We start from the raw sequence: 26517 nt of genomic DNA, 5'->3' as shown, positions 1-26517 counted from the left end.
AGAATACCTTGAAAACCGTATGCATTTACTGTATATGTTCAGTTACAATTCAAAACAACACAATGTATTTGTCTATTTTTTAAACACATAAGCATTATTTCAGTCACCATGTGCCATGCACACAGATGATGTTTGATGGGTGACAGAGACTCGAGTGAGTTCATCAGTGTGGGTCCGTGTCTTCCACTCGAGGTCTCCAGACTGGTGTTTACCAGTGAATACTTCTAGGAGGTCACTGCATTGTAAATGTAACATGAGTAGTTTCCTCCAACATCAAAATGTAAACCCATTTTTAAAGAATTTGCGTTATTCTGTTTTAAGTGTGTCAGCCTGAATTGAAGATGGTAAGACTGTGTGTGTGTGTGTGTGTGTGTGTGTGTGTGTGTGTGTGTGTGTGTGTGTGTGTGTGTGTGTGTGTGTGTGTGTGTGTGTGTGTGTGTGTGTGTGTGTGTGTGTGATGATCAGCCTGGAGATTTTGACACAGCTTTCTTCCATTTTTTTCTCTCTTTAAAATGGCATCTCTCTCTCTTTCTCTATCAATCAATCAATCTATCAATCCATCTATTGCTCTCTCTGTCTCAATCTCTTTTTCTTTCATACTTGTCTTTGATCGTCTCTCCTTTCCTTTCCTTTGAGTCCGCCTCTCATGGTCCCTTCCCCTCCTCTCATGTCAGAGGTCAGCCGTCATTGGGCTCGGCAGATTCTTCCAGTGCTCTGCCACTTTTAAAGATGAGATGAGGTGGAGAAACAAAGCTTCAGGGTGTATGGATTGGACCCATCTGAAATACAAAACACACGCACACACATACACATACTTAGTAGTGGATCCTAAGACATACCCATGCCCCTCTACAGAAAACAAAAATCATAGAAATATCTACAGACACTACAGTGTAGGAATGCAGCACAGCTAGCAGAAGCATACATCTTTGTCTAAATCTGAGTCAGTCATCATGGAGAGGCTAGTTTAACTAGCATTAAACATTCATAAAACAGGCATCCCATCCAGCTTATTATTGTTCTGATTTTTGAAAAAGTTAAGTTTTTTTTTTATCTGTTTTGAATAAAAAATAAAACGATAACCGATAAAATCCTGCAAAGTTGTCTTATTCCAATTTCAGTAAACTTCAAATGTAATTTATTGTGTTTATTTGTTGTTGTTTTGTCAGAGTATTGCACAGAAGTACCAGAGCCAGAGTGTTTGTTAATCAAGAATAATATGAACACCACAATTGGCAGGTTGTCTGAAAATTCTCCCCCTTATTCTTGTACATATACAAAACTTATTTTATGCATTAATTAGGCTGTTATGAGGAAGCATATGTTTATTTTATATATATCTCTGACCCCACACACAATGTTTGAAACTGCCTCCATTGTTTGACCCAAGAAGGAGAGCAGGGGAAACAAGTATGAGAGAGTGCAGCATCACAACATGTTCACTATTAAGCAGGGAGCCGTATTATAGAACAGGAACTGTGAAGTGAAATACTTGCTTATATTGCACAGATTTCACTTTCAGATACATATAATCAATCAGTATGAGATCTTGACAGAGTAGATATCTTGTATACATGCTTTAACACAGGAAGTGTCTTTTGGACGGACTTACTGGGTATCCTGATCTGGTAATGATTAAGAACAGTAAGAACCTCCACAGCCTCCGTCTTACTATCAAACTCCAACAAGCCAGATATGGTCTTAGAGGAGGCTGCATGAGATATCCAGAGGAGGAGATTCAAAGAGAGGTAGAGAAGTGAAACCGAAATGAGGAAGAGGAAAGAGAGATGGTCAGAGGAGGAAGTCACTTTTAAAATCACTGTTTAACACAGAGAAGTAGAACGATTTAATCTTCTCAGACTGAATTTCTCAGACTGAAATACTTACGTTTGGCATCAAACATCTTGAATTTGACAAAGCCAGGCACATCATACTCCGTACACAGCTGAAAAGACACACATAGTACTTCATTTATGGGAGGAGCTGCTTTAGACAAGATAATACAATCAAAAATAAAAAAATAAATAGAAAAAATGAAACATTAGGCTGCCCCAATCAACATTAAAGTTCTGCTAACAGTCCTGTTGTGGACGTCTTTTTATTAGCTCCATCTCCATTCCTGTTTCCTTGTTTGTAAGTGGACTGAAAACAACAATGTTACCTTTAGCTAAAATTGCTGTTGCAGAGTATATAGTGATAGGGGTTTGCCAATGGGTTCAGAGATTGATGCTTTGGTGAGGTAAGGCAGAAGTCAAACCCAGGAGAGGCAGTCTAGTTTGAGTTAATTCCCCTGACCTGGCAACCTACTTTGCTTTGAACTTTTGACCAAATTAAACTGGCTAACTAACCATATCCCTGTAACAGCCTGTAAGCCTGCGGAGTCTTGCTTTTGCATTTGGAGTTGTTGAGTCTCTCAACCATTTGAATTGATTTGTCAGTGTCATACCCTCAGTAAATGGTCCTGTGATATGCATGGAGGAACGTTGTAGTAGTGTAACACTGCAGATGGAGGCTGGATGATGTTTTTGGAGGCCTGTCCAGCACTGCTGAAGCGGTTGTTCCTGGTCATGGCAAAGTCCTTATAACTGCTGCTGCCATCCTCCAACTCAAACACCTGACTTGGGATCACTGCATGCTGCTTAGACACACTTCACACAACAAATCCATGCATGTCAAAACTACTTCAAATAGAAGAGTAAATATCCTATAAACACAACCAAATGACATCATGGGGTCATATTAAAGGATATGAAACGTAAACATTTTAAACTAATGTGTGACTTGTTGCTGTGGCTCACCAAACATTGAGTCTCTTGCCGAACACCTTGATGCTGTTGAGGTGTGTGATGGCTCGATCCACAGCATACTCATCTCCCATCTCGACCAATGCAGTACCAGGAACACTCTTCATGAACTTCACCTACAAAATATACAATCACAGTAAACAGCTGTCTTATTAAAGCAGTGTACATTATGATTGAGCTGTACATACTGAAAGAAACACTCAAATGAACACATTTATTCCAGGAATAGAGTCATTGATTTGTCATTTTATAACAAGAGTTGCATAATTAAATATTTTTACTTTCACTTGAATATGACAAGAATCATTTGTTATGTGTATGCATTAAGCAACGAAATAAGAAAATAATGAATATTCTACAGCAGGGGTGGGCAACTGGGGGCCTGGGGGCCACATGCGGCCCTCATTAACCCTCAACGTGGCCCTCAGGTCAATTTTTCCATATCAATTAATTGGAAAAATTAAGAAAACATGACAAAATCTGCCATGAAATCATGAAAACCAGAAATATGTCCATAAAAATATTTGATCACTGGTATATGTTGAGTAAATTTGAGACATAATTGACTTAATCCTTTTTGTATACTACAATTTGGCCCTCTGGCAGGGAGGAGAATTAAATGAATGAGGCCCTTGCTGTGACCAAAGTTGCCCATCCCTGCTCTACAGGGTCCTTACATAATGTTGGGTGTTATCAGAGCAGTATCAGGTTCTATGAAATGAAGCCATTCAGCATTCGTTGTTTTTATTTTTCAAACGTACTGTATCAGTCTTTTTAAAGACCAATACCAAGTTCTAGGATGGAATTAAGTGTAATGTCAGCCTAGTTTTATTGACTCTTCTAGAATTCATTTTGGGAGGTCTGTCCTTTGAACTGTACTTTCAGAAGTGTGGGGCTGTGTCTGAAATCACTCACTCATTCCCTACTCCCTATCCACTATATAGTGCACTATACAGTGGATAGGGAGTGATTTCAGACACAGCCTAGGTGACATTGGCGACTTCATTCCTGCACCCTAATAGTCCCAAAAGTATTGAGTGGTGTTTAACAGCATTAAAATCCAGTTGTTTCTATAATGGACATGAAACAGAAAACCCCATTGGAGACGTATTTTAAGACTTACAAATACAAAACACCTACCTTCTCAATATTGCCGTAGAGGCAGAAGAGGTTGAAGATCCGTGTGCAGTTCATCTTGGAGGAATGCAGGCCGCTCACCATGGCAACAGAACTGGGGGCATGACCAGAGTACGAGGATGATGATTGGGGCAGAGGGTAGGAAACCATGTCTGGAACATCCACTGAGGTGAGCTTGTATCTGCTGTTGCCGGGTAGAGGCAGTAGGGGGCAGGGTGGACCTGAGGAGGCAGAGAAAATGCATTTCAGTCATTTTACTGAAGTCACCTGAGTTAATTGTTGATGTCGGATGTGACTGTGCTCCCTTCATGACAGTTTACGTTATTTGCAAGTGAGGCTTTCCTGAGACAACCTTGGATTTACTCTGTTCTATACATTATCTTTCTCAAGAAAAACTCATTACTTGATTCCTGGTTTTAACCAATACACAGTAATAGTACAGTGTTTCACTGCATCCTTGACCTTAATGAAGAAAAAGCTGTCTTTGTGAACTTATTGCTTGATCTCTGCTGAGGGGAGACCTTTGACCCACAACCTATGTTTGCACTAAATCACTTGGAAAGAGCAATGATCAATGAGAAACTCAGACAAGCTGATCAGTGACTTCACTCAGACTTTTGCATTAAAATTCTGGCTTGAAGGTTTGTTGTAATCAATCCCGAAAAGGCAGCGTGGTTTATGTGCAAGCTGTGTGGTACTGACATTACCAGTATCAAATAATATAAATACATAAATATAAATGACTCTTCTTCCACCTAAATGTGTGTCAAGCTTTGTGTGTACATGTACGTATTGGGAGGCTCCTTAAATTAAAGACAAAAGTGTAATTGGCAGGGATTAGTTTCTGATTGCAGGTGAAGATAATAAACCTTTATACACCTGGCCATCACACATCAATCTAAACTTGTACAAGGTTCATATGTGTGTGTGTGTGTGTGTGTGTGTGTGTGTGTGTGTGTGTGTGAAGAGTGTTAAGTTTCACCTCTGAGAAGTTGAATGAGGACTGTGGATGAAGTAGAATCCTTGTGTAAGGTAGCAGATTCAGTTACCAAAGTAATTCTTAAGTGTGTGTGTGTGTGTGTGTGTGTGTGTGTGTGTGTGTGTGTGTGTGTGTGTGTGTGTGTGTGTGTGTGTGTGTGTGTCACAGTCTTACCATAGCCGTTATCACTGTAAGATGATGGGTGTTCCCCTAAAATGGCTTGTCTCTGCCTGCCCTTTCCACGGTCTGAAATACACACAAACAAAACCATACAAAACACGCACACATAATTAGATTTTGTGAAGGATCCAAATTAACTTACCTAGAAACAAAAGGCTTCATTCACAGACATAGTCTTTGCATTTACTATTTCTGGACACTCCATATTATAATTGTAAAAGGTACAGTGTATTATTCAAGGCTGCTTGAGTTTCCCTTTCCACTCGTCTTTAGAGATGTTGATGTGTTCCCAGATCTCAGCAGTTTTAATTGTTTATAGATCACAACACAAATTCCTAATAAGTTAGGATGTGGTGTAAAATGTAAATAAAAAAATAATGTGATGGTTTGAAAAATATGAAATCTCTATATTTGCGTGAAAATAGCACGAAGACAACATGTCAAATGTTTAAATCAAGAAATTAAGCCAACAATGTTTCAGAAGTCAAAAGAGTTGGGAAGGATGCAACAAAAGAACAAAAGGTTAGCGACATGAACAGGTATAAGAAGAGCATATTTCTGAAGTCAAAATGGGGAGGGGTTCACCAATGTGTGAAAGACTTGTAAAAAGTAAAACACTTAAAGAATAATGTTAATGGACGTAAAATTGCAATTAATCGAGGGATTTCATCGTCTACAAGCACATCATATCATTTAAAGATTCAGATAATCTGAAGAAATCTCTGTATGCAAGGCACAAGTCCCCAAAACAATACTGGATGGCTGTGGTCTTTGCTCACACGGCCCTCATCATGTAATGTGTTCTGTATGGGTTTGAGTGTTTTGGTTGCTGAAACTGAGTGTTGCTGCTGTAATTGGCGAGGTCCCCCTTGAAAAAAAGATCCCTGATCTCAATGCAACTAATCTGTCTAAACAAAAGTGAAATAAATAAAGAATACTGTGTCAACCTGACTAGAGGTTTAAGCTCACAGCACAGTCTCTGAGGTTCAGTTTAAACTCCATCAGCTAAGATAACCGATCCCCCCCCTTGTGATAACAATATCATATATTTGGTCACTACCCAAAGCTCAAAACCATTTTAAGAACATTAATGAAGATTTGCATGGAGATGGACTTGTAAATTGAAATGTGCCTTCATTGAAAGCCCTTGTGTTACAGTTGTCGAGTTCTATACCCCCATTTCTTCTACTGGGAGGAAAACATTTAAATACATTGCTCTGCTCAGCATCTGGGAATTTCCCTTTTCCTACAGAGTGAAGCATCCTTCCAAGGCAAACGATGGAAAACAAAATGTGAAAAAAACTTAATTTAATAGCAAACAGACATGGGAACATGAATAGATTTCAATAACGCAAGTGGATTTGGACAACTAGGTTATGATCGGGCCCAAGTGTTCCCAGTCAGCCCATGTGAACAGACCAGCCAAGCAATTAGTTTCTACATGCAAGAAACAGGCACAAGTAAACTGATCAGAGGGCAATCAGAATTTCCAAAACAATAGATTTTCAGAAGACACCTAAAAAAACATTTTCTAGCTGCTGCTGCACATTCAGAATTAAATTGCTGAGATTTGAGACACAACATCTTTTTGGTTTAAAAGTTGAATCTCGGTTTACCATTAGCAGCCTGTATTCTCTGTAGGGGGAAATAAAATATTTTTTTCACAATAAGCCAAAAAGAGCATGTAGCTATGCATTTTTGAAACAGACTTGTATTGTGGTTTAAACACACATGCAGACGCAAACATAAACTATGAAGCTGAGGGCTGGCCTGATGTTAAATCACTCTTACAATGTACAGGATTTCTTTCATTCAGAGATCAGAATAAAATAAAAACAGTTAAATGGTTATGTTCCAAAAGAATCTTGGGGAAAGAGATTTGTATTAAGTACAAAGGCTACTCTTTATTTACAACCACACCAAGGTCCCACCATAACCCACAGAAATGTCATTGTTCGTTTTTGTGCTAGAAAAATCAAGTTGATTTGGATTGCATTACTGAGATACGATCCTCAATACTCAATAACAGATCACCAATACAATGTATGGTACTGATGGGGATGAGTAATCAGAAAGAAAAACAGCTTTAAGGTGGTTTTATTCAGAGATACTTTGGCATGAGAGAGAGGGAGAGAGAGGGCAGGTTCAATGATACAGAGAGTCATGTGACCAGAGATAAAAAAGAGACAGTACCTGTGAGGCATCAAGCTTTCTCTTTTTTCTCCCTCAGCACGAAAGAACATCAACCTGCATTACATTATCATCATAATAAAATGATCATCATTATCACTGTCATACATTTTCATACAAACTTGCTCTAAAACACTAACATTACATACTGCAGTACACCACGTACAATCGTTTACTCCGTTAGAGGCACGTTGAAATGGCACAGGCATCTTTTACTTAGAGCCAAAGTCAGCTGTTTGGATGAAACACTACCCACCCACCCCACCCCCCCCCCCCATCAGAACGTCAGCACTTATGTGGCAGATTGCTGATGCATTGCTGTCTTGTGTCCTGAAGAAAGGCGCACACAAACATACACACACTCCTATCAAAACACACACACCCATTTAGAGGAGAGATTCTACAGCAGTGAAAAGTGAGAAGGCCTGAGGATAATCCTGACAGTGGGGTATCCACACTGACCTTCACTCCACGGATTAGCAGCACACACGCAGCACACACACAAACACACACACAAATTGCATGTTTCTCTGGTATGCACAGAGAACCTGGTTAGTCTCAGAAGCAGCCGAGCTGAGAAACTGTTCCGATTATTTACTGCAAACAAGGTTGGCTGTGATCCGTCAATGCTTTGAAGCCGTCAAAAATGTTTCACCTCTTTGATTAGATTACATGCTTTGTTTTAGTAAAAGCTACGTATAGGAATGGATGAGAAGGAGTAGATGACAGTGCAAAATGGGTTAGCAGAGATAATATGCACTGCTGAATGCTGTTGTTTCAGTATAAAGATGGGAAAATTAAAAATCAATTCTTAGTGTTGGAAACAAGAGTTGACAGTAAAACATCCATGTCCTTTAAATAGGAAAGTAAAGATCGAGATTTGAGACGCATGGAAACCCTTTTTGGGCCAATTCTGCCCTTTATTTGATTGGACAGTTGAAGAGAGACAGGAAATGTTGGAAGGAGAGAGTGAGAAATGTCATGCAGTGGACTACAAGGTTTAACTTTCCATATTGTGCTACTGGTTCACGGTTACAAAGCTAATGTACATATGTGTGTAATATGTGCTATAATGTGTATTATGTGCTGTCCTGTATGTTTGTTGCTGTCTTTGTTATTCATATTCAGGTTTTTATGCTCTAGGTTTAAGACAAATTCCTCTCAGGGCAATAAAGGTTATTAAATTAATTTGTTCATTTATTTCAAAGCATTCCTTCATATCACTGTCCTAGTTTTACTATTTTCCAATGAGATTTTTATATTCTCAGAATTATATGACATCCCATAAAGACAAATCAAAGCAATCATTTTTCAGACCACTCCCCCTCGAGGTTTGATTAACTACCATCTGGAGTTACCACCTGCTCCACAGAGCTTTGATTACCAACGCTTGAAAAAATGAAAATCTACAGCGACCGACGGCACCTTACAACACTAGCAGAACCAGAGGGATCCACCACACCTTTTATATATTAATGTGTCAGAACGGTAAGCCTCTTCTCTGTATGTGCACCTAATGCAAGCTGATCTGAAGCAACAAGAGTCATACAATACCTCAACACACACACACACACACACACACACACACACACACACACACACACACACACACACACATACACACACACACTCTCACTGTAGTTCATGCAGACTTAATGTCAGTGACATATTTTAAATACTGAAGCTAAACAAGAAGAGTAATTAAGGAATTCAAGTCATTCATCTGTCATTTATCAAAACAAGGTTGCACTGTTAAATGAAGATGTAGCCCTTTATGTTAGACACACATAAAACTACTGTGTCGACAAGAATTAATTAAGAATTACATTAAATATACTTTCACAATTAATCTCTTGTAAATATGGATATAACTATGTATACATGCGTGGAAAGGGGTTGAAGAAAGTAAGCGCTGAGAAGAGGAGAGAGTGATAGAGAAAGGAAGAACAGAAAATGACAGATTGCATTTAGGAAAAGTGAAGGAAAGGTAACTGTGAAGGTTACAAGTAAAACAAATTAAAATGAAGGTACGACACATGAGAAAGAAGTGTAAAGGAAAGAGAAAGACTGAAAGAGGGCGGAGGATGTAGAAAAGAGAGAGTGCTAAGAAGTTGGAGGGAGAGGTGGAGCAAGAGGGATGAAGGGGAAAAAGAAAAGATGAGAACCAAATGACAGGGAGAGGGAAGTTAGAGGATTAGTGGAAACAAGATGAAAGTGCAAAAATGAAGAGGGTGTCAGAAGAGAGGGGGTGTAGGAGCAGCATGAGAAGGTGAACAGAGGGGGATGAGCTGACGGGATGAGAGGAAGACATATTGGAGAAGAGTCACGTGTTATGAAAGCTGTGACCAAAGACGTTGCCGTGCAAAGATGTTGTCAACTTTTGCAAAGAACGTCAAGACTGGAAATGTTACTCGCTGGCATGAGATGAGCACGGGCAGGTGGGCTGTGCATCAGGAGATTAAAAAGGCACAAAAAAATCCACCGCACATCAGTGAAACCTGTTAGAGGAGCTGCCTGGGTAGACTTAAAAGGATAGTAAGAAGAGAAAATAATCACCCCCCCAAGCAATCTGTTCACCGTGCTGCTTCCTTTCTCAGACCCCCAAATTCATCCTCGACACTTAACCTTTAAAACATTTTGTTTCGTGTGAAGCATTAGGGGACTACAGCCTTCTTTTTATTGTACCACCCTGTTTGGTTCAATGAGAAATAAGAACCTCGACATATAAAAGTCTTAAGTGACCAGTTAGTTGGATAACTTCTCAATGTCTGTGCCATTTCAATGTGCCTCCTTTCAAACAATAAAAACAGATGTACAATTATTGAGTGAATATTTTACATAAAATAGTGTTGGGACCAGTTCATAATGCTAATCATCTGATTCACCATTAAGACAATAGACCACCTGTGGTTTCATAAGTGGGCCTTCAGGTTTCAACGTTCATTCACACTAAAGGAACTCTGTGGAGTTTTAGACGTATAGTCGTACTGTGGAGCTGTTTTCAGAGGAATGGCCGCTTCTTTTGATACAACACAAAGACCTTCCAATGGTGCCAAAATGTTCTAATGATCTATACTGGTGTTCAAATGTAAAGATGTGCAGCAACGCACCAACGAGACAGGGAAGAAGAAGAATCGTATCTAGTGAACATGGATGAAAACAATGTTGCATTTAAGATACTTGAAAGAAAAAAAGCCTTCTAAATGTTTCTTACTTCTGGACTGACATGCACTCGACATGTTTACACATCCTAGACACCATGTTTCACCTCGTTTAGATGTTACTTTTGGTCGTTTACAAGAGAACTCCACAGGGCCCCTTTGGAATTCTGTTGGTTCTGAAGAAAGCAGTAAATAAATAATCAAATAAATCAAATAGTTCTGAACTTAACAAGGTTTAACAATGTGTAAACCAGAAAAGGGACAGCTCACTAACCACAGGCATGTACAGTACTTTGTATAATCAAAACAATTTGCCAGAAGGTGTTACTTGACAAATGTCAAAGTGGTGAGAAAAAATCATGAATCATGATGATTGCTGGTAAATTTCACTCCTACATTTCCTATAAATGACTGAATTGAGAATGAATTGACCCCAACATTACTCTTTGAAAACAGTGGTGAAATATTTTGGAGGTATCATCAACACACCGCATACAGTACACAGAATGGAGCATATATTATAGTTGACTGTACACATCAGGGCGGTGCATAGACTTCACTTACAGTAGACTGCTAATATCATATAGTAGTAAAACGTTCCTAAGCTTTGTTTACAATCAAGGCAAAGATACATTCCAAAAGCATTTATCAAAAATATACCAGTCCACATTATAAGAGCTACATGTGTGAAGGAACATCCATGCACATGTCTGATTGTACATCAGTGGTAGTGAGGGGGTTTGGACTAGGGCTGTCACAATACACTCGTTTCTAACATTACCAAAATAATACAAGTATAATGAATAACATAGGATTTAGTCAAACAGTAAGGTAAATGGTTGGTACTTTCAAACTTGGTTTTATTTTGGTTTTACTTTCTCATATATTGATTCCTCCAAAAGCACAGTCACCCACCCACACACACAGAGTGGGTGTAACAGGCCTTTAGCTAAAGCCAAAACATTACTGGTCATTTAAATAACAGTAAACACAATCAATAGTGCTATAGAGAGGACAGATTTTGCTTGTATAATTTAGTCCATAATGCGTAGTTCATCACCTTACAACTATCCTTCGCAGCCATAATTCTGCAACATTCTGCGACAACTTAAGTGAAGTTTGCCACTTCAAATAACTATTTCATTAATTCTTTATCCTGCCATTAGCATTTCACTACTATAGCAGCATATCTGTCCATTACACATCAAGGTGCCAAAAACCAGGGACATTTTTAGGCCAAATCAAAACGTATTAATGGTGTATGTTGACTAGAACAGGTACATTATTTATTTTGTCTACATTGACACTGCCTACACACCTGGTTCTGTAGTTCATTGCAGTTAATTCTGAGTTGGAGGTGAAAAAACACAGAAATTGCCAACTAATAATTGTTTAATCTAATATTATTGTTTATAATTTAAGATAATATCAAATGGAATGAAACGATCCAAGATGAAATAAACTTTGATGACCCCCCCCAGAGGGAACTTGTTATAGCCTTGTGAATAAGATTGAATCATAGTTCTTAATATTACCATGTTATTTCTAGTGGTGAGATGTTATTTGTATGGAAAAAAAGTTGTTGTAAAAATGTTATATTGTGACAGCCCTAACTCAGATGAAGCAAAGTGACAAGAGACTAGACATTAGGCGAGACTAATATACTGTAGACTGGCATAACCCAACAAAATCTGATGTCTGGTCCACAATGACGAGCTTTAAACCAGACAGATCCTTAAATCAGATTTGTTTCTGGCATATTGCACTTTGTCTTGTTAGGAAATCTTAATGTCGACCACTATAGAACCACTGATTAAAATAGATAATCAAGAGGCCCTTAAAATGTGTGACACACTATGTGGACCAGACATCAGGCCATGCAAGACTAATCCTTCAGAAAGAAGAGACTGACATCACAGAGTGGAGTAGCTAGATAGAGTAACTGAAGTCTTGCAGACAGTGGTGGGGCTGAGGCCTCCTGGGCATGTTGAAGCAGCAGCTGCATGGTTGTCAGTAGAAGTGAGATCCATCCCTTTTTCTCCCTCTCTTTTTGCTGGGTTGCTGGAGGTGAAGATGGAAGAAAGCTGCTGTGCATGGTCAGCCTGACGTCCATCCCTCTCTCTGTCCCTCAACGTTTCTCTCTCTCTCTCTCTCTCTCTCTCTCTCTCTCTCTGTGTCTCCTCATGGTATGCGAAGGTGCAGGTTTGTGAGAGACCGGTGATTGGCTGGTATGAGAGTGTTTTGATTGGAGATGAAGAAACGGGCGGCAGAGGAGTCTTGGTGTGATGGAGGTCTACGGTCCAAACTGCTTATGACTACACTCTTAATCCCCAGTCAGAGACTAGCCTATGACGACTGGAAATCTATACACAGTTTCAAAAAAAGGACTTGAAAAGAAAAAATAGTTTCATCTATTGATGTAAACCAAGGATGCCTGCTGCGGATGGAAATGTGTCACTACAGAAAACTCTTTGTCAGCAAAGAAAGATTTACCCTCCACTTCAAAGGATGTGTCCTAATGGTGCATGGGCTGAAGGTAGTGTGAATAAAATATACACATAAATAATGTGTCTTACCTCGTCGGACCAGGTATGGTTTAGTGTAGTCCCAGCTCTCGTTGTCATTCTTAATCACATTCAGACGTGTTGGCTGTTGATACAAAGATGAAAGAAGAACTTAGGATACTATCAAATCTATAACTGGTACACAGGGTCTGCATTCTTAGTTATTATTTATTTACTGTACAATCATATGTTCACATCTATAACTACTGCCCTGACTTTTACACGTAAACGGACAGAAGGGAAGGTATAATTGCACAAACTTGCAACTTTTTGCTAGAAATAACAATGTAAAGGAGTTGCCTTTTCTCTGATTTATTTTTAGGTTTAGTTTCTGAGGCAGGATTTCTGCCATCAGTTCATTATCAGGAACAAATATGTCACTTAGACTTAACAGATACAGCTAAACCTCAGCTCCCTTCTGTTTTCAACTCTCCAACTGTACCGGCATTACTCCGGCTAATAAAAGCCAATTGTCAGACATGCCAACATAATGCACTTCCTGCCGGCCTCCTGGCAGCACACCAAGTCAGTTAGTTCATCCACTTTGTTGGCAAGTGATCCCACAATTAATATTAGAATGGTTGGAAGAATAGGTTTTAATATCCTGTTCCTCTCTATCCTCTCTCTGATTTACATCAGCTCTTCTTCAGTAGTAGTTGCATTGGGGCCGTTCCAGACTCTTTTGTTTGACTGGGATGAACCAAGTGGGGCACTGATTGATGCTGAGGTGGACTGAAGTTTGTGTGTGTACACAAAATGCATTTATTCACCCTTTCCATCTCAACTAATCATACACACTTTAACTACTTATATCAAAGTATCATACAGATTTAATATTCCTGCTTACACTTAAAAAGAAACTCAACATGTTAATCTTTTGAGCTTAATGCTTTAAGGACTCAAACAGAAAATGTTTTTCTAAAGTCATAATTTAAAGTGCTCACAAAGAAAGAGCTGCTGCATTTAAAGCAGCCTGTTGCAACACCGCCCAAATAGTTGGTTTTAACACAAGTGTCTGTTATAAAGCAAATAACAAAACATTGCTTAGGATTTTAGGGAAATCGATTAACAGGTTAGAAACAGTGAGGCGTGTACAGAATAATACCAAAAGTATTTTAGAAATGGGAAACAGTGTGGAGGAGAGAAAGTGAACACTTCTTAAAAGCTTCTTAAAAGTACAATTTGAGTAAAGAAATAAAATGACAGGAAGAGGAGGATGATTTTGAGGTGGCAATTTAGATTTCTAGGGTGGCCCTGACCATCCCCTGGATTAGGCCCTGTCTCCGGTTGGGGTGTGAGTTACTGCCTAAAGCAAAGGAGTTCCAGTTCTACCTTCGAAGATGGGTAAGGAGCTCAGAGTGGAGCCACTACTTCTTTCTGCATACAAAGGAAGGAGCCAGATGGTTTGGTTAAAGAGTCTGATTAAAATGCCTCCTGAGGCATGGGTCCAGGGAGGAGACCCCAGGGTTAGACCAAAGCTCATTGGAGGTATTTATATCTCATCTGTCCTTGGAACACCACAGGATTCCTGAACAATGCCACCCCAGATTAGTGGAGAGAAATGGTTGGTTGGTTGGATGGATGGATGGATGGATGGATGGATGGATTCAATTTACATTTATTTCCCCCCTTATTCCATTTTTGTAACTGTACAAAATGGACTCATGCTACTGTATTCACCTGCCTTGGTAACTTTATTGCAACTATTCTAAAAGATAAAACTAAAGTGGTTTTTCTGAGCATTCTTCAGTTTTTTCAATGCTTGGATCAAGGATTCAGCATGTTTCAAGGCTTCTAAGTGTTGAGGTGTTCTTTGTCTCTTACCCTTGCATATTCAATCTTGAGTGTGCAGCAACCAGCATAGATGTCCGCTCCGTTCAGAGCAGCTTTGGCCTTCTGAGCACACTGAATGGACTCAAATCTGAAGGAGCCAGGTCAAGGAGAAGACACTGAATAGTATACACACACCAACACACACACACGCACACGCACACGCACACGCACACGCACACGCATGCAAAGACACAAAGTCGCACACTCAGTAAGGATACTCCACCATGGCTTGGATTCCATTTCGTTTAAAGATGACAATCCTCAGCACACTGCCGATAGGGTTACACACTGTGTACAGAACATCCTGGACCACAATGAAAAAAAAGAAAGAAATTCAACATTCAAATTAATCTAACAGTTTTTTTAAAGCTACAGTTTCACAATGAGTCATGGACAGGTCTCTTTTCAAAGGAACCTGGTAAGAACAGTTTTTGTGGTCACAGATTATTAGAACATGATGCAAAGAGGTTCGAGCACAAGGTACTTGTTTTATAACTTTTGGTCCAAAATATGTTAAATGGTTCACTTGCGATTTCCAGGTGAGCCTTGTGCGTGGAGGTTTGTTGTTAATGATATAGCAAATCAAAACAAAGTCCAAAAATAAGATGCAGATTAACATGCAACAACCAGCTGCACAAAACCATTAGAAAGGTTCAAGTTTAACATGAAGTGCATCCCAGGAAATGTTTTAACTTTTAACTTCAACTTTTAAATCATTACTACAGTCTTAAAAACACAAATTTGTACTGACTACGCCTCTTTGACTTTGAGTGGCAGCTGTAACCGATCAACAATCGCTTTAATCTGGCTATTTTTTTCTAAATTTGTAGCCCAATATTGTCTATTGATTAAACAGCACAGCAATGATTGCCAGCAGTTAAAATGCATTTGTCTATTGGCTATGAAAAAGCTTGCATATTTTGATAGAGGGCACAATTTGTACTCTGTCCTGACAAATCCCAGAAAAAAGTAAATAAAGGGTTAGTGTTAGGCACAGTATGAGATAAATAAATCCACTTTTCTGTACATTTCTGGGCCACCTGGCTGCTGTTGTTGTGTTGAAATGTTTCCCTGTCAGATGTTTCCTGTAGTGGTGATCTCAGTGGTTGGGTTTGGGTTAGGTTATGCTTTGACATAGCAGGATACAGTCAGGGAAAACGCAAATTGACAGTAAACAGTCAACATAATTGCAGAAGTGTGTGTGTGTGTGTGTGTGTGTGTGTGTGTGTGTGTGTGTGTGTGTGTGTGTGTGTGTGTGTGTGTGTGTGTGTGTGTGTGTGTGTGTGTGTGTGTGTGTGTGTGTGTGTATGTGTGTGTTTACCGTGGTTATAGGGTACAGTGGGTTCTGTATGGACAGCAGAAGGACCTTGTTGCCACTGTTGGGGTTATCAGCGTTGGTCGGCCTGGTAATTCTTTTGGATGTGGAGTAATTAAAGTATGCCTGTTGGCCTGATGAAGAGATGGGAATTTTTTTTTTTACAAATACAGGATATTCAACCTAGTGCAAGAGTGGGTAACAAATAAATCACATCAGTAAGTTGTTGTGAAAAATGCATGAATCCAACCTGCAATGTATACAGGCTCCTTGGCACCACAGGACACACAGCGGTCCGCACTTTCCACGGCTGAGAACTCCACCAGAGCCTGACGCTTGAACGGCATCATCATCACATAACTGAGAGACACAAACACACAAACATATTTTTTTTTAGGATTTAATCTGTCATCCATACTCCCCCCTATGGGAACAACACAAAACATCTGATTGTGCTTGAATATCAGGATTACATTTTCTGGAGATCTGACAGTAGTTAGAAAGTTAAAGAGCACCCTAAGGTCTTTTACCGAAAACAAAAGTAAAGCACAACAAGCAAAGGCCTTCAACAGACCTGTCACATGTTAAAGTAGGTATTCAGTGGCTATTTAAGTGTGACACGTTTGTTAAACTATGTACTATATATAGCGGATAGTAGATACCACACTCACTGCTCTGTCTATATATTTCTCTCTCACACAAACCTTGCATACAAACAACAATTGTACACACACAGTTTCTGCTGTCTCACCATATAGATCCGAACTTCTCCAGGGCATCAATCAGGTCAGCTTCCACCACCGCCTCACACAGACCCCTGACATGGACCACCGGGCTTGGAGAGATGCGATGGGAGTCCTCACCATTATCCTGCAGCCCACACAGTAGACAACAATTGGACTAAATGGCGGTGTTCACATCAAGCTGATCTGCGGCTTGAAGCATTTTCACACCAGAAGTCTCAACACACAGAGGTCATGAAGCCAAAAGTGGAACCTTGAATAACTGCATAAAATACGATGTTTAAAACCATTGAGATAAACATTCCTGGTAGATTGAAGAGTTGTCTTTTTTCACAGAGTTGTAAATTCCTCTTATTGTTCCCTCAACCCCTAAAGGTTGAGTGACTACAGACTCTACCACTGAGCCACAGCAGCCACAACTAGCGGTATGTGTGTCTTTATCCACACATACTGGACCAGGGTAAACATTTTTTTATAACTCATCCATTTCAGTTTTATGAAGTACAAGAATGATTCATATGAAGGGGAGTGGCTGCTCTGATTGACAGGCAGGATTGTTGTAGCTGTTAGTCTGGAGGCTTAGGGCCCACCTCAGCATTCTGTCTGTTTCAGCACTTCCAATATAGCGACTGCTGTAGATTTCACCACCAACTTCCCCCAATTCTGTCTCAGTTTCTACCCCAGATGGCGAATCAGCCTTTCCACGTTTGTGCGACACACATTGCAGATGAGACGTACCAAAGGCTTAAGTATCCCTCCTTCAACTGGCAACTGAGTCATGTGTTCTTCCTTGGTGGATTTAAATGGCCAGGCTGTTGCTAGTAATGTAAAGGTGGGTGTATTAATACAATACCCCCCCCCCCCAGTCCACAGTCTATGTTTCAATGGTTTCTTCCAGTATTACAAAGGTGACCCAATAAACTGGCTATGGAGGAAGCTCAATGGTAGAGTTGGTCGCTCTTAACCAGAAGATCAGGGGTTCGATCCCCAGCTCCTTCAGGCATATCTTGATGTGTCATTGGCCAAGACCCTGAACCCCAAACTGCTCCCGCTGCTGTGTTAGCAAGGTGTACACAGCAGCCTCTGTCATCTGTGTGTGGGTGAATGTGACACGCAGTATAATAAGTGCATACGGGTTGCAGTGGGGGCAAAAGCCAAGTTGCAACACCACAAGGCTTTTTTGGACTAAGTTATGAATGTGGAGCAGTGTTGAACTCAGAATCAGGACACAGGCTGAATACAGAAGAAGGAGTGAGTGACAAATAGAGAGAGAGATAGAGAGAGTATATGGGAAAATAAATTCTTATCAAATCCAGTCACTTCTCTCAGAGCTCCTCTTACCTTGTTTATCCCACTCTGTCTCTTTAGAACTTTAATGTTTTCCCATTCTCCAATTATTATCGCTTCCCCTTCTTTCTTCTTTGTCCTTTCCTTTCCAAATTGACATTTCTTTCAGTCTATATATAGAACCACATGGCTCATCTGCGCATTTGGTGAGAGAAAAAAGCAAGACACTAACTTCTGTAGTGTTTCTGGCTGCTGGCTCCTCTCTTTCATATATGTTGGATATATTTCTGAACACGCAGACTGTGACTGTGCAGGCTTCAAAGGATCAATCACATTTAAAAACTTGTTTTTGAGAACTTGATTTCCGGGGGGGGGGGGGGGGGGGGGTAATGGGCAGAACACAGATAAACAAACGTTTAAAAGTAACCCAGGGAAAGCTTGTTTTTGAAGACCCTCAGTGGATTTCAATCCGTTCCTGTGGCAGCAAACTCTAGCTGTATCAAGTCTTTACTGTTGGGTCTGGCTACAGGTAAAAAAAGAACCTTCTCCTGACCATACCAACCCACACCCATCAGTGATGCTGGCTACGTTCAGATGTGACATATTGCTTCAAACATAGAGTGCAAAAACACAGCGTTTGAATGCATATTTTCTGCTAGTAACTTTCACTAGCATCAGTAAAATAGCACTAATTTAAAAACTCATACCCACTTTTATCTATTTTTATAAGACAATGCAGAGATCATGAAAGGGTTTACTATTTATTTTGAAGTTAAGAGTTATTTTGTTTAAACTGCAGGATTTTATCCTACATATGCAGGATTGTGTCGAATGGAAACTTCTTTCAGCATATTCTAAGTCAGCAGTCTGAAAATACTCTCTCTCTCTCTCTCTCTCTCTCTCTCTCTCGCTCTCTCTCTCTCTCTCTCTCTCTGCAGCAGCTCTCACACGAACACATCTAGCTTACACTTAAATCCCCCTGGCAACAGGAAGTGTTTTTTCATCAATAATTTGTTGTGCAATCTTTGATGTTGTTGATGATCTCACCCTATCCAAAAACTAGAGATCAATATTGCATAATTATTTGTGGTGTAGTGATATTTTTTCCATTACCTATGATCCCACTCATAGGTGGGATCACGTGCGGTGAACTGGTAGTTCATTCTGTCTTATGTTGTCTAGGTAGCATTACATCACTCCTATTCACCATCAGCTTCCTCTTCCTGTACAAACTAACCTCGGTTGGCTTGTGATGTAGTAAGTCAAGTCAAGTCAAAGTTTATTTCCAAAGCACATTTAAAACAACCTCAGATGACCAAAGTGCTGTACAGGTACACAATACAATACACAATATAACACACAATAAGTGGACTCATTCCAAAGCACAGGACTACAGCAGGCCGGGTCATTACCACATATTCAAGTTCATTTTCAGGTATAAATGTTGTGCATGTTTTCATGCTACAGATCACCAATTTGCAGATCACAAATCATAAGTACAATTAAATGATTGCTACTCAATCAATCAAGCGAGTTGATCCTAGTTCATTCTCTACATGTCTTCATTTTATGATTACAACGCAGTGTTATTCAAAAAAACTTCAACCAAGCTCATCACAATCAAACATATCTGTTCAAACAACCCTAGCTGCCTCAACAGGCAGTAGATTATAATCAGTTTTAACTCCAAATCCCTAATCTTGTTATAAGCAGCAGAAGACTTTTTTTTTAAGTAGGTTTAAGTGAAACAAGCTAAAGAGTACATTCTTTCTGAATGTGTGTTTAAGAGCATCAGCCTTTTTCCCAGCAGAAGATATAGTTCTCTAAAACAGGTCTCATTGGGGCCATCAAGTCTGTCTGGTTTCCTACCCCTATCAAGATGACATTTAAGAAATCAGATGAGTTCAGAATGCTAAAAGTAAGCATGTTTCTGAAGTGCATGTAAACAAACCAGCTCTAACTGAATTATCCCTTGACAGGTGAACTGGCTAAAAACCTTTGATCATTTTCGCTCCAGACAACTTTAAACAGATTTGAACTTCAATAACAGCTGACGCAACCAGACAGATAACAAAGCTCACAGGCCCTCTGGAGCAGGACTCCGATTTGATTTGGCTGTGGAGATAACATAACCACTAACGAAATAAGAAAAGGTTGACAGATATCTTTTTTTCAATAATTGTATCACTATCCTCTCTCGAAAAAAGTGTGTTCTTTTTTTCCATTTTGAGATTTTGTGCTTCATGTACACACTTGTAAAACAGGACACCCTTGCCTCAGTGAATAACACACATAAGTAGCCCGTCCATCTTCCTAATCACACTCTAATGACCAGATGCCGTGTGGGTGGCTTGTAACTGTGTACTGTCCTTGCATACCTGAGTGTTGGTGGAAACTAGACGACATGCATGTAATGCTGATCACAGAGCAAGGTGATACCACCTTCACTCAAGACTAAGGCTAAAGGAGCTGAGGGATTGTTTTCTTTTCCTCTGTTGAACCTCCTCCAAACAGGAGACTGAGAGATGTGGGCAGATGCAAGTAGGGTTGAAGGGATTCACTGATCTAAATCAACCCGGCTGTAACGGCTTTGTAGAAAAGTGATTGATGTCTGATGATGTCTTGAATTGATTTCACTATTATTTTTAAACAACAGCAACAGAAACAGAACTCTGTCGTACATTTTTCCCCATCTCCCTTTAAAGTTAAAATGGCTTGAATTTGTGTCACCCTGTGCAATGAAATCATGTTTAATAATAATGTACAACGTATAATGTACTAATAATAACATATTTTCACATCTCTCTCCCTAATAAGCTGTCAAACGAGACACCTGGGTGAACGATAATGACTAATATTTGTTTGTACAGTATGCTTAGTCTTTTGTCACTATGAAAAGAAATAAACACAAGGACATGTTATTTTTGAAAGGACACATTGTTATCATACATTGTCGTATTACTTGGGATAAAATTCTCATAAAGTATTGGAACAGATCCGATTGCAACACATCAAACCAAATCACATGAATGCATAAATAAGAAACATGATATAAATATGTTTCTTAGAGAGTTTCATCTGAAGTGTTTATTTGAAGGCATATCTAATCGTGAAGACGCCGTTCTCAACTGTTGCGTAAAGTAGCGAGGTGTTAGCATTATATTCGCACTGACTCACACACCTTCTCCTTAATTACAGAGTTCAATCAATTAAAACAACAAAAGAAAGAGAAACAAACTCAAAGTTGGGGATAAATCTGTTGATAGTTTTATAGTTTTTTGACATAGACATTCTTCCACATAAGGTGCCTGTTGTTCATCAGGATCTCATTTGAATGTAAACGCTCTCACACACCATGCTATGCATTTGAGGGATATATCAAGCCTATAGTGTCCTGCTAAAGGACGCCTTCGCATGCAGCTGAGGTCAACCTGCTTCATCCCCTGAGATCATCGGGTCAGAGAAAGGTTGTGTTATTGGGCAGGCTTTTTAATCATTTTCATTATTCAAAATGTGCCAATGTGCCAAAATAATGCTTTCCATAGATCAAATTATTCAGTGGAAGTAGTTGAGTAAACATCATGTAACTTAAGACTGATCATTTACTAAGTTGTCTTGTACGTTTTATGGTAGAGCCAGTGAATTTAGGCTGTTTTTTTCACTCAAACATATAAAACTAAACTAAACATGTTATGTAAAAAAGAGAAGTGACAGAAACAGCATGTGCTGATGAATCATACCATTTCTCAACCAAACATCCGGGAGTGTATGAAGTAATAGAAACAATAAAAAAGGAATTTCATCACGTCACTACCACTATCACTACCCTGCCTGACACCCACATTTAATGGGAAAGGGAGTTAATGGAACCTGTGATTTTAAGATAATACTTGATATTTGACAGAAAGTTTTTGATAGATAATGAAACTAACTGAATCATATCCTCAATGGATTTGTCAAATTACTTCAAAATACATCAGAATATTTGGGTCTTTCTTTCCTGAAAACTTTAGGCTTTGTCCAAAATGCAAAAATAAACTCAGATGTAATGGCAGCAACACGGTCTATTCTGTCCCTGACACACAATCAGAGATTCAAAAGGATCCATAAAATAAGAGGCTATAGGCAGCAGGTTTGTTTTCATGGAACAGCCTAGTAAATTAGTTACCAAGAGGGACCTGGATTATTCTAAGACATTTACCATTAAAACCACAAACAGTTGTACAATTCAAAAATATTACTGCTATGAGAGCTATGATGAGATCATATTTTTATGTACATTTTAAAACACTTCTCTTATAAAAATGAACACCTTACACGCGATGAATGCAGAACAATTACTTGTGAAACATCACGGTGACATGTGCAAATCAGGTGTGTGCAGTTCACATGTGCTTTCGGCCCCCAACGCTTTTCCAGAAGTGAAAATTACTCAAAAACGGAGGCTGTGGTATGACATGTGAATCTAAATGTATCAAAGCTAATGTAGAAAACTTACAAAAAGGGTAAAATTTGATTATCCAACGACAGAATTGCCAAACACATTGACATAAACTGCTTTGTCGCTGTTACTACATGTGTGACCTTCTGAGAGAGAAGAGAAGCTACCAGGTCAGCAGTGACCACAACTGACAACTTTTCTGTGCAAGACTCAACTCATCTGTGCAATCTGTGCAGAGTGCACGTAAGTTGCATGCCTCATTTATCACAGGTCACCACAGCCACTGACATGACAGTATCTTTTATGACATAGCCTGCATTAATTGACAACATAAAAGTGGGATGTCTTTCTCATTTAAAAAAAATATATATATATTATATTATAAACATATTTGAATTACCAGTGTATTAATTATTGAACATCATGAAACCATCTTGTAATCGAACATGGGTGATTGTTTCTGTCTTGAAAAAGGGGGGCTTTGACAGCCAACATGTTATTGGTGGTGACATTAAGGGACCTGTAGAGTATGACAGCCAGCTATAGGGGATGTTTCTCACTGACACAATGTCGCCAGTGATGCTGTGCTGCAGAGTATCGTTAGATAACATGTTTTTTGTTTTTTTTTGTTGCGCTCCTTACCCTCCGTCCTGCTCCGTACTGGTTGTCACTCCACCGGGCCCGGGTGTCTGCAGTCGACTCCCCGTTACCGGTCAGCGAGCCGGTGTCCGAATCCTCCCCCTCCTCCAGCTCCTCCTCCCCCTCCTCTCTCTCCTCCGTCTCCCTCTCCTCTGTTTTCAGCCGCTTCGCCGCCCTTCCGTAGTCCCCTTCCTCTCGCTGCCTGGCTCCTTCTACCGTCGACATGCTCCCCGCTGCGGTGAACCTGTTGTGTTGTGTTTGTCTGCTCAAACAGACACGTCCATGTCCACAAGTTATCCCTTACAGCTTCCTCTGCGCCTGTGTCTGCCTGCTCGCTTGTCCTTGTCAGAGTCTGTGTCTGTCTCTTTATCGTTCTTCATTACCAGTGATTTTTTTTTTTTTTTTTTTTGTGGAAGCGTGAGTGGACCGGACACAGCCCGCCCCATACTGTTCTCTTATTGGTAAGTGTGGTCCTGCAGCTTGGAAAGACGGCGTGTGATTGGCCGTTGTCGGTACGTCAACAAGCAGCTCTCTGCACGCTGCAGAGGAGTGCGCAGAGAGGGGGGATAGAGGGGAATGGTGGGCTAGCTTAAGCAGAGGAAGACTGATTTAAAAATTGCACATCACAGGAAAAGAGAACAAGACACTGCCTGCCTTAGCTTATGTGCTGCATCATTCACTGAATACCTGCTGTCCATGATGTCTGCAGTAAACCTTAACCCACAACTACATGAAGCCTATACAGATCCTGGATGAAGATGTGGGCCTAGGACTATATTTTTATTAGTTTGCTTAAACATCCCCAAAATGCCAAGCCTAGTTTATTTTGGGTAGGTAGCTTGCAGTTATTCTGAAACCCAACTTTAAACACGTGAATATTTTGACTTCCTTATTTGAGGCACAGAAAAAAAAAAAAGATATTTTATATCACTGTCTGCTTTGGTGTTGGATCCTGACAATGTCAACAACAGGTTGAACTGGGATTAGTAGGAAGAGGGAGCCCTGGCACCTGAAGGTTGGGTGTTCCCATTGGTGGAGTGAGGTGGGTAAAGCAGGTTAGTCTAGCATGGATATGAACCAACTAGTCTAATTTAACACAATAGAATATTTTCGGTGGAAAACATTATCAAGCAATTCTGAGACTTAACCGGCCAAATAGTTCTGTTGGTTTAGTGTGCAGCTATAAGTGAGCTGTGAAACAGATAAAAACATCATGTTAACAGGATGTGGTGAGTATCCTTCACCCCAAAATCTAAGATGGGCTGATTGTCTGGTTGGGGAGGGACATATCTTCCGATTAACTGTTCAGACTTTGTTGCAACAAGTTGCTAGTTGCTCGTGTGGTGTTTCAATGCAAAACTATTGATCAGTTCTTCTGTACGTCTTCTTTTGGTTTTCTTAAAGAATTTAGCATGGTAGAATTTGAATTTGCCCCTCTGGTTTGTTATTTTTACTTGAAAAACCTATAAACATATATGTTATAATTGTACAGTGTTGTTAATAGTTTAAGTGCTCATAGAGACAGAAATGGTAAATACATTCTATTCAGACATGTGTGTGTGTGTGTGTGTGTGTGTGTGTGTGTGTGTGTGTGTGTGTGTGTGTGTGTGTGTGTGTGTGTGTGTGTGTGTGTGTGTGTGTGTGCACATGACTTCATGCCATCCCTGCAAAATGGGCCATCAAAGTTTGAAAAGTCTGGAAATACCTCTTTACACATTTAAGGTTATATAAGACTCACAGAGTTAGAAACATTAAATGGATATTCAATCTATTTGCTTATTTAAAGCATATTTTTCATATTTTAAACCATATTGGTTTCAACCTCTTTTGTCACTAATTGCAATGCAAATTCCCCTAGGGTCAATAAAGGATTTATTTGTTCAAATGAATACCTGCAAATTTTAAGGGCCATCATTTCATCATTTAAACCATCAGATGGAGATATTATTTTTCCAATACTTTGGTCAATGGCCAAATATCTGCAAACTGACACACATTAAGATCAGCTTTCTTGTTGTCTACGTGAATACACAAACCAACATTCAGATGATTCTATTAAAAAGAGCCATAAAGTCATTGTAACAACAAAAAGTCTTTAAAAGACATCAGCTGGGGCACAGACGGTCTAGCGGTTAGGTTGCGCCCCATGCAGAGGCTACGGGCCTCCATGTGGGTGGTCCAGGATCAAGACAAACCTGCGTCTCATTTCCCACACGTCATTGTTAACTCTCTGCCCCTGATTTCCTTCTCTACCCACTGTTCTATCCAAATATAGGCTAAAAGCCCCCAAATGAAAATAGTCAAAAAGACGTCATGAGCCACACAGCTTCATATGAATCTCCACAGGACACAGTTTTGTTTTTTAAACTAAATGCAATATTTCCCTGTGTTTGACATAAAGATTTAAAAAAAAAAAAAAAGATTTATTACTTTAGCACTTTACTTTACTTTAGTTCTAAATTTAAAAAAAAAAAAGCATGATGAGTGAACTGTGTGTGAACAACTTTGACTCGACCCTTGTTTGCACTAAAAATGTGTCTGTTTGTCAGCGCGTGGTCTGAGTCTCAAGAACAAAACTGTTGTCTTGTGTAATGCATAAATGTGGTTTTAAGTGTCTTTTTCGTGCTCTTGTGGCTAGGAGTGAGGTCACTAACAGAATACTGCAATATCACAGTCATTTCCTGTTTCTCCCTGTCAAACACCATAGATGTAGCCTACTTAACCCTACTCTGTATCTGTCTTTCCCACGCTGCATGTTTTCATAAGGACGCTGTGATTAGGAACAACTTTTAGGTAGCTTGGCCTGTCGGACAAGACTGCACCTGAAAGCTGAGACTATTAAATGATCCTTTCCCTTAATTCTACAAAAAAGGGTGTGATACGTACACACACACACACGCACACGCACACGCACACACACACACACACACACACATTAATAATGGGTGGGAAGTGGTGCAGAGGGTATAGGTGTCAGTACAAATGTCAGCATGCATTTGTATATGTTGCGTATTTGACATATACACTATGAAAAACTAAAAGCATTGAATTGTTAAAGAGTTGGTTGATTAGATGTCAAAAAGTTGCAGAGGTCTTGACTGTAGTGTGCTACTGTGTCCTCAATGATTGATTAAAAAAAAAAATGCAATAATTCAGAAATATCATGATTTAGAACTCTTAACTATCTCCTATATCATGTAAAATGAGCATGGCATATAACATATAATTCACACAAGTCATAACA

At 39.6% G+C, this 26517-nt stretch overlaps 1 protein-coding gene across 1 annotated transcript; it reads right to left on the bottom strand.

Annotated features, from left to right (window-relative positions):
* Window positions 1–350: 350 nt before the first annotated feature.
* LOC109987201 (heterogeneous nuclear ribonucleoprotein L-like) lies at window positions 351–23671 on the bottom strand. Its single transcript, XM_020638216.3, has 14 exons — window positions 23277–23671; window positions 16915–17033; window positions 16414–16523; window positions 16170–16297; window positions 15067–15152; window positions 14840–14936; window positions 13028–13100; window positions 5095–5166; window positions 3945–4162; window positions 2799–2920; window positions 2447–2648; window positions 1888–1945; window positions 1613–1711; window positions 351–779 (listed from the first exon to the last, which is right to left on the bottom strand). The coding sequence occupies exons 1-14, from the start codon at window positions 23496–23498 to the stop codon at window positions 724–726; spliced, it is 1662 nt and encodes a 553-aa protein (XP_020493872.1). The 5' UTR covers window positions 23499–23671; the 3' UTR covers window positions 351–723.
* Window positions 23672–26517: the final 2846 nt, after the last annotated feature.

Source organism: Labrus bergylta, chromosome 10, assembly GCF_963930695.1.
Source record: "Labrus bergylta chromosome 10, fLabBer1.1, whole genome shotgun sequence".
NCBI classification, from domain to species: Eukaryota; Metazoa; Chordata; class Actinopteri; order Labriformes; family Labridae; genus Labrus; species Labrus bergylta.
The sequence above is the reverse complement of the archived record's forward strand: the minus strand, read 5'-3'. Positions and strand labels throughout refer to the sequence as shown.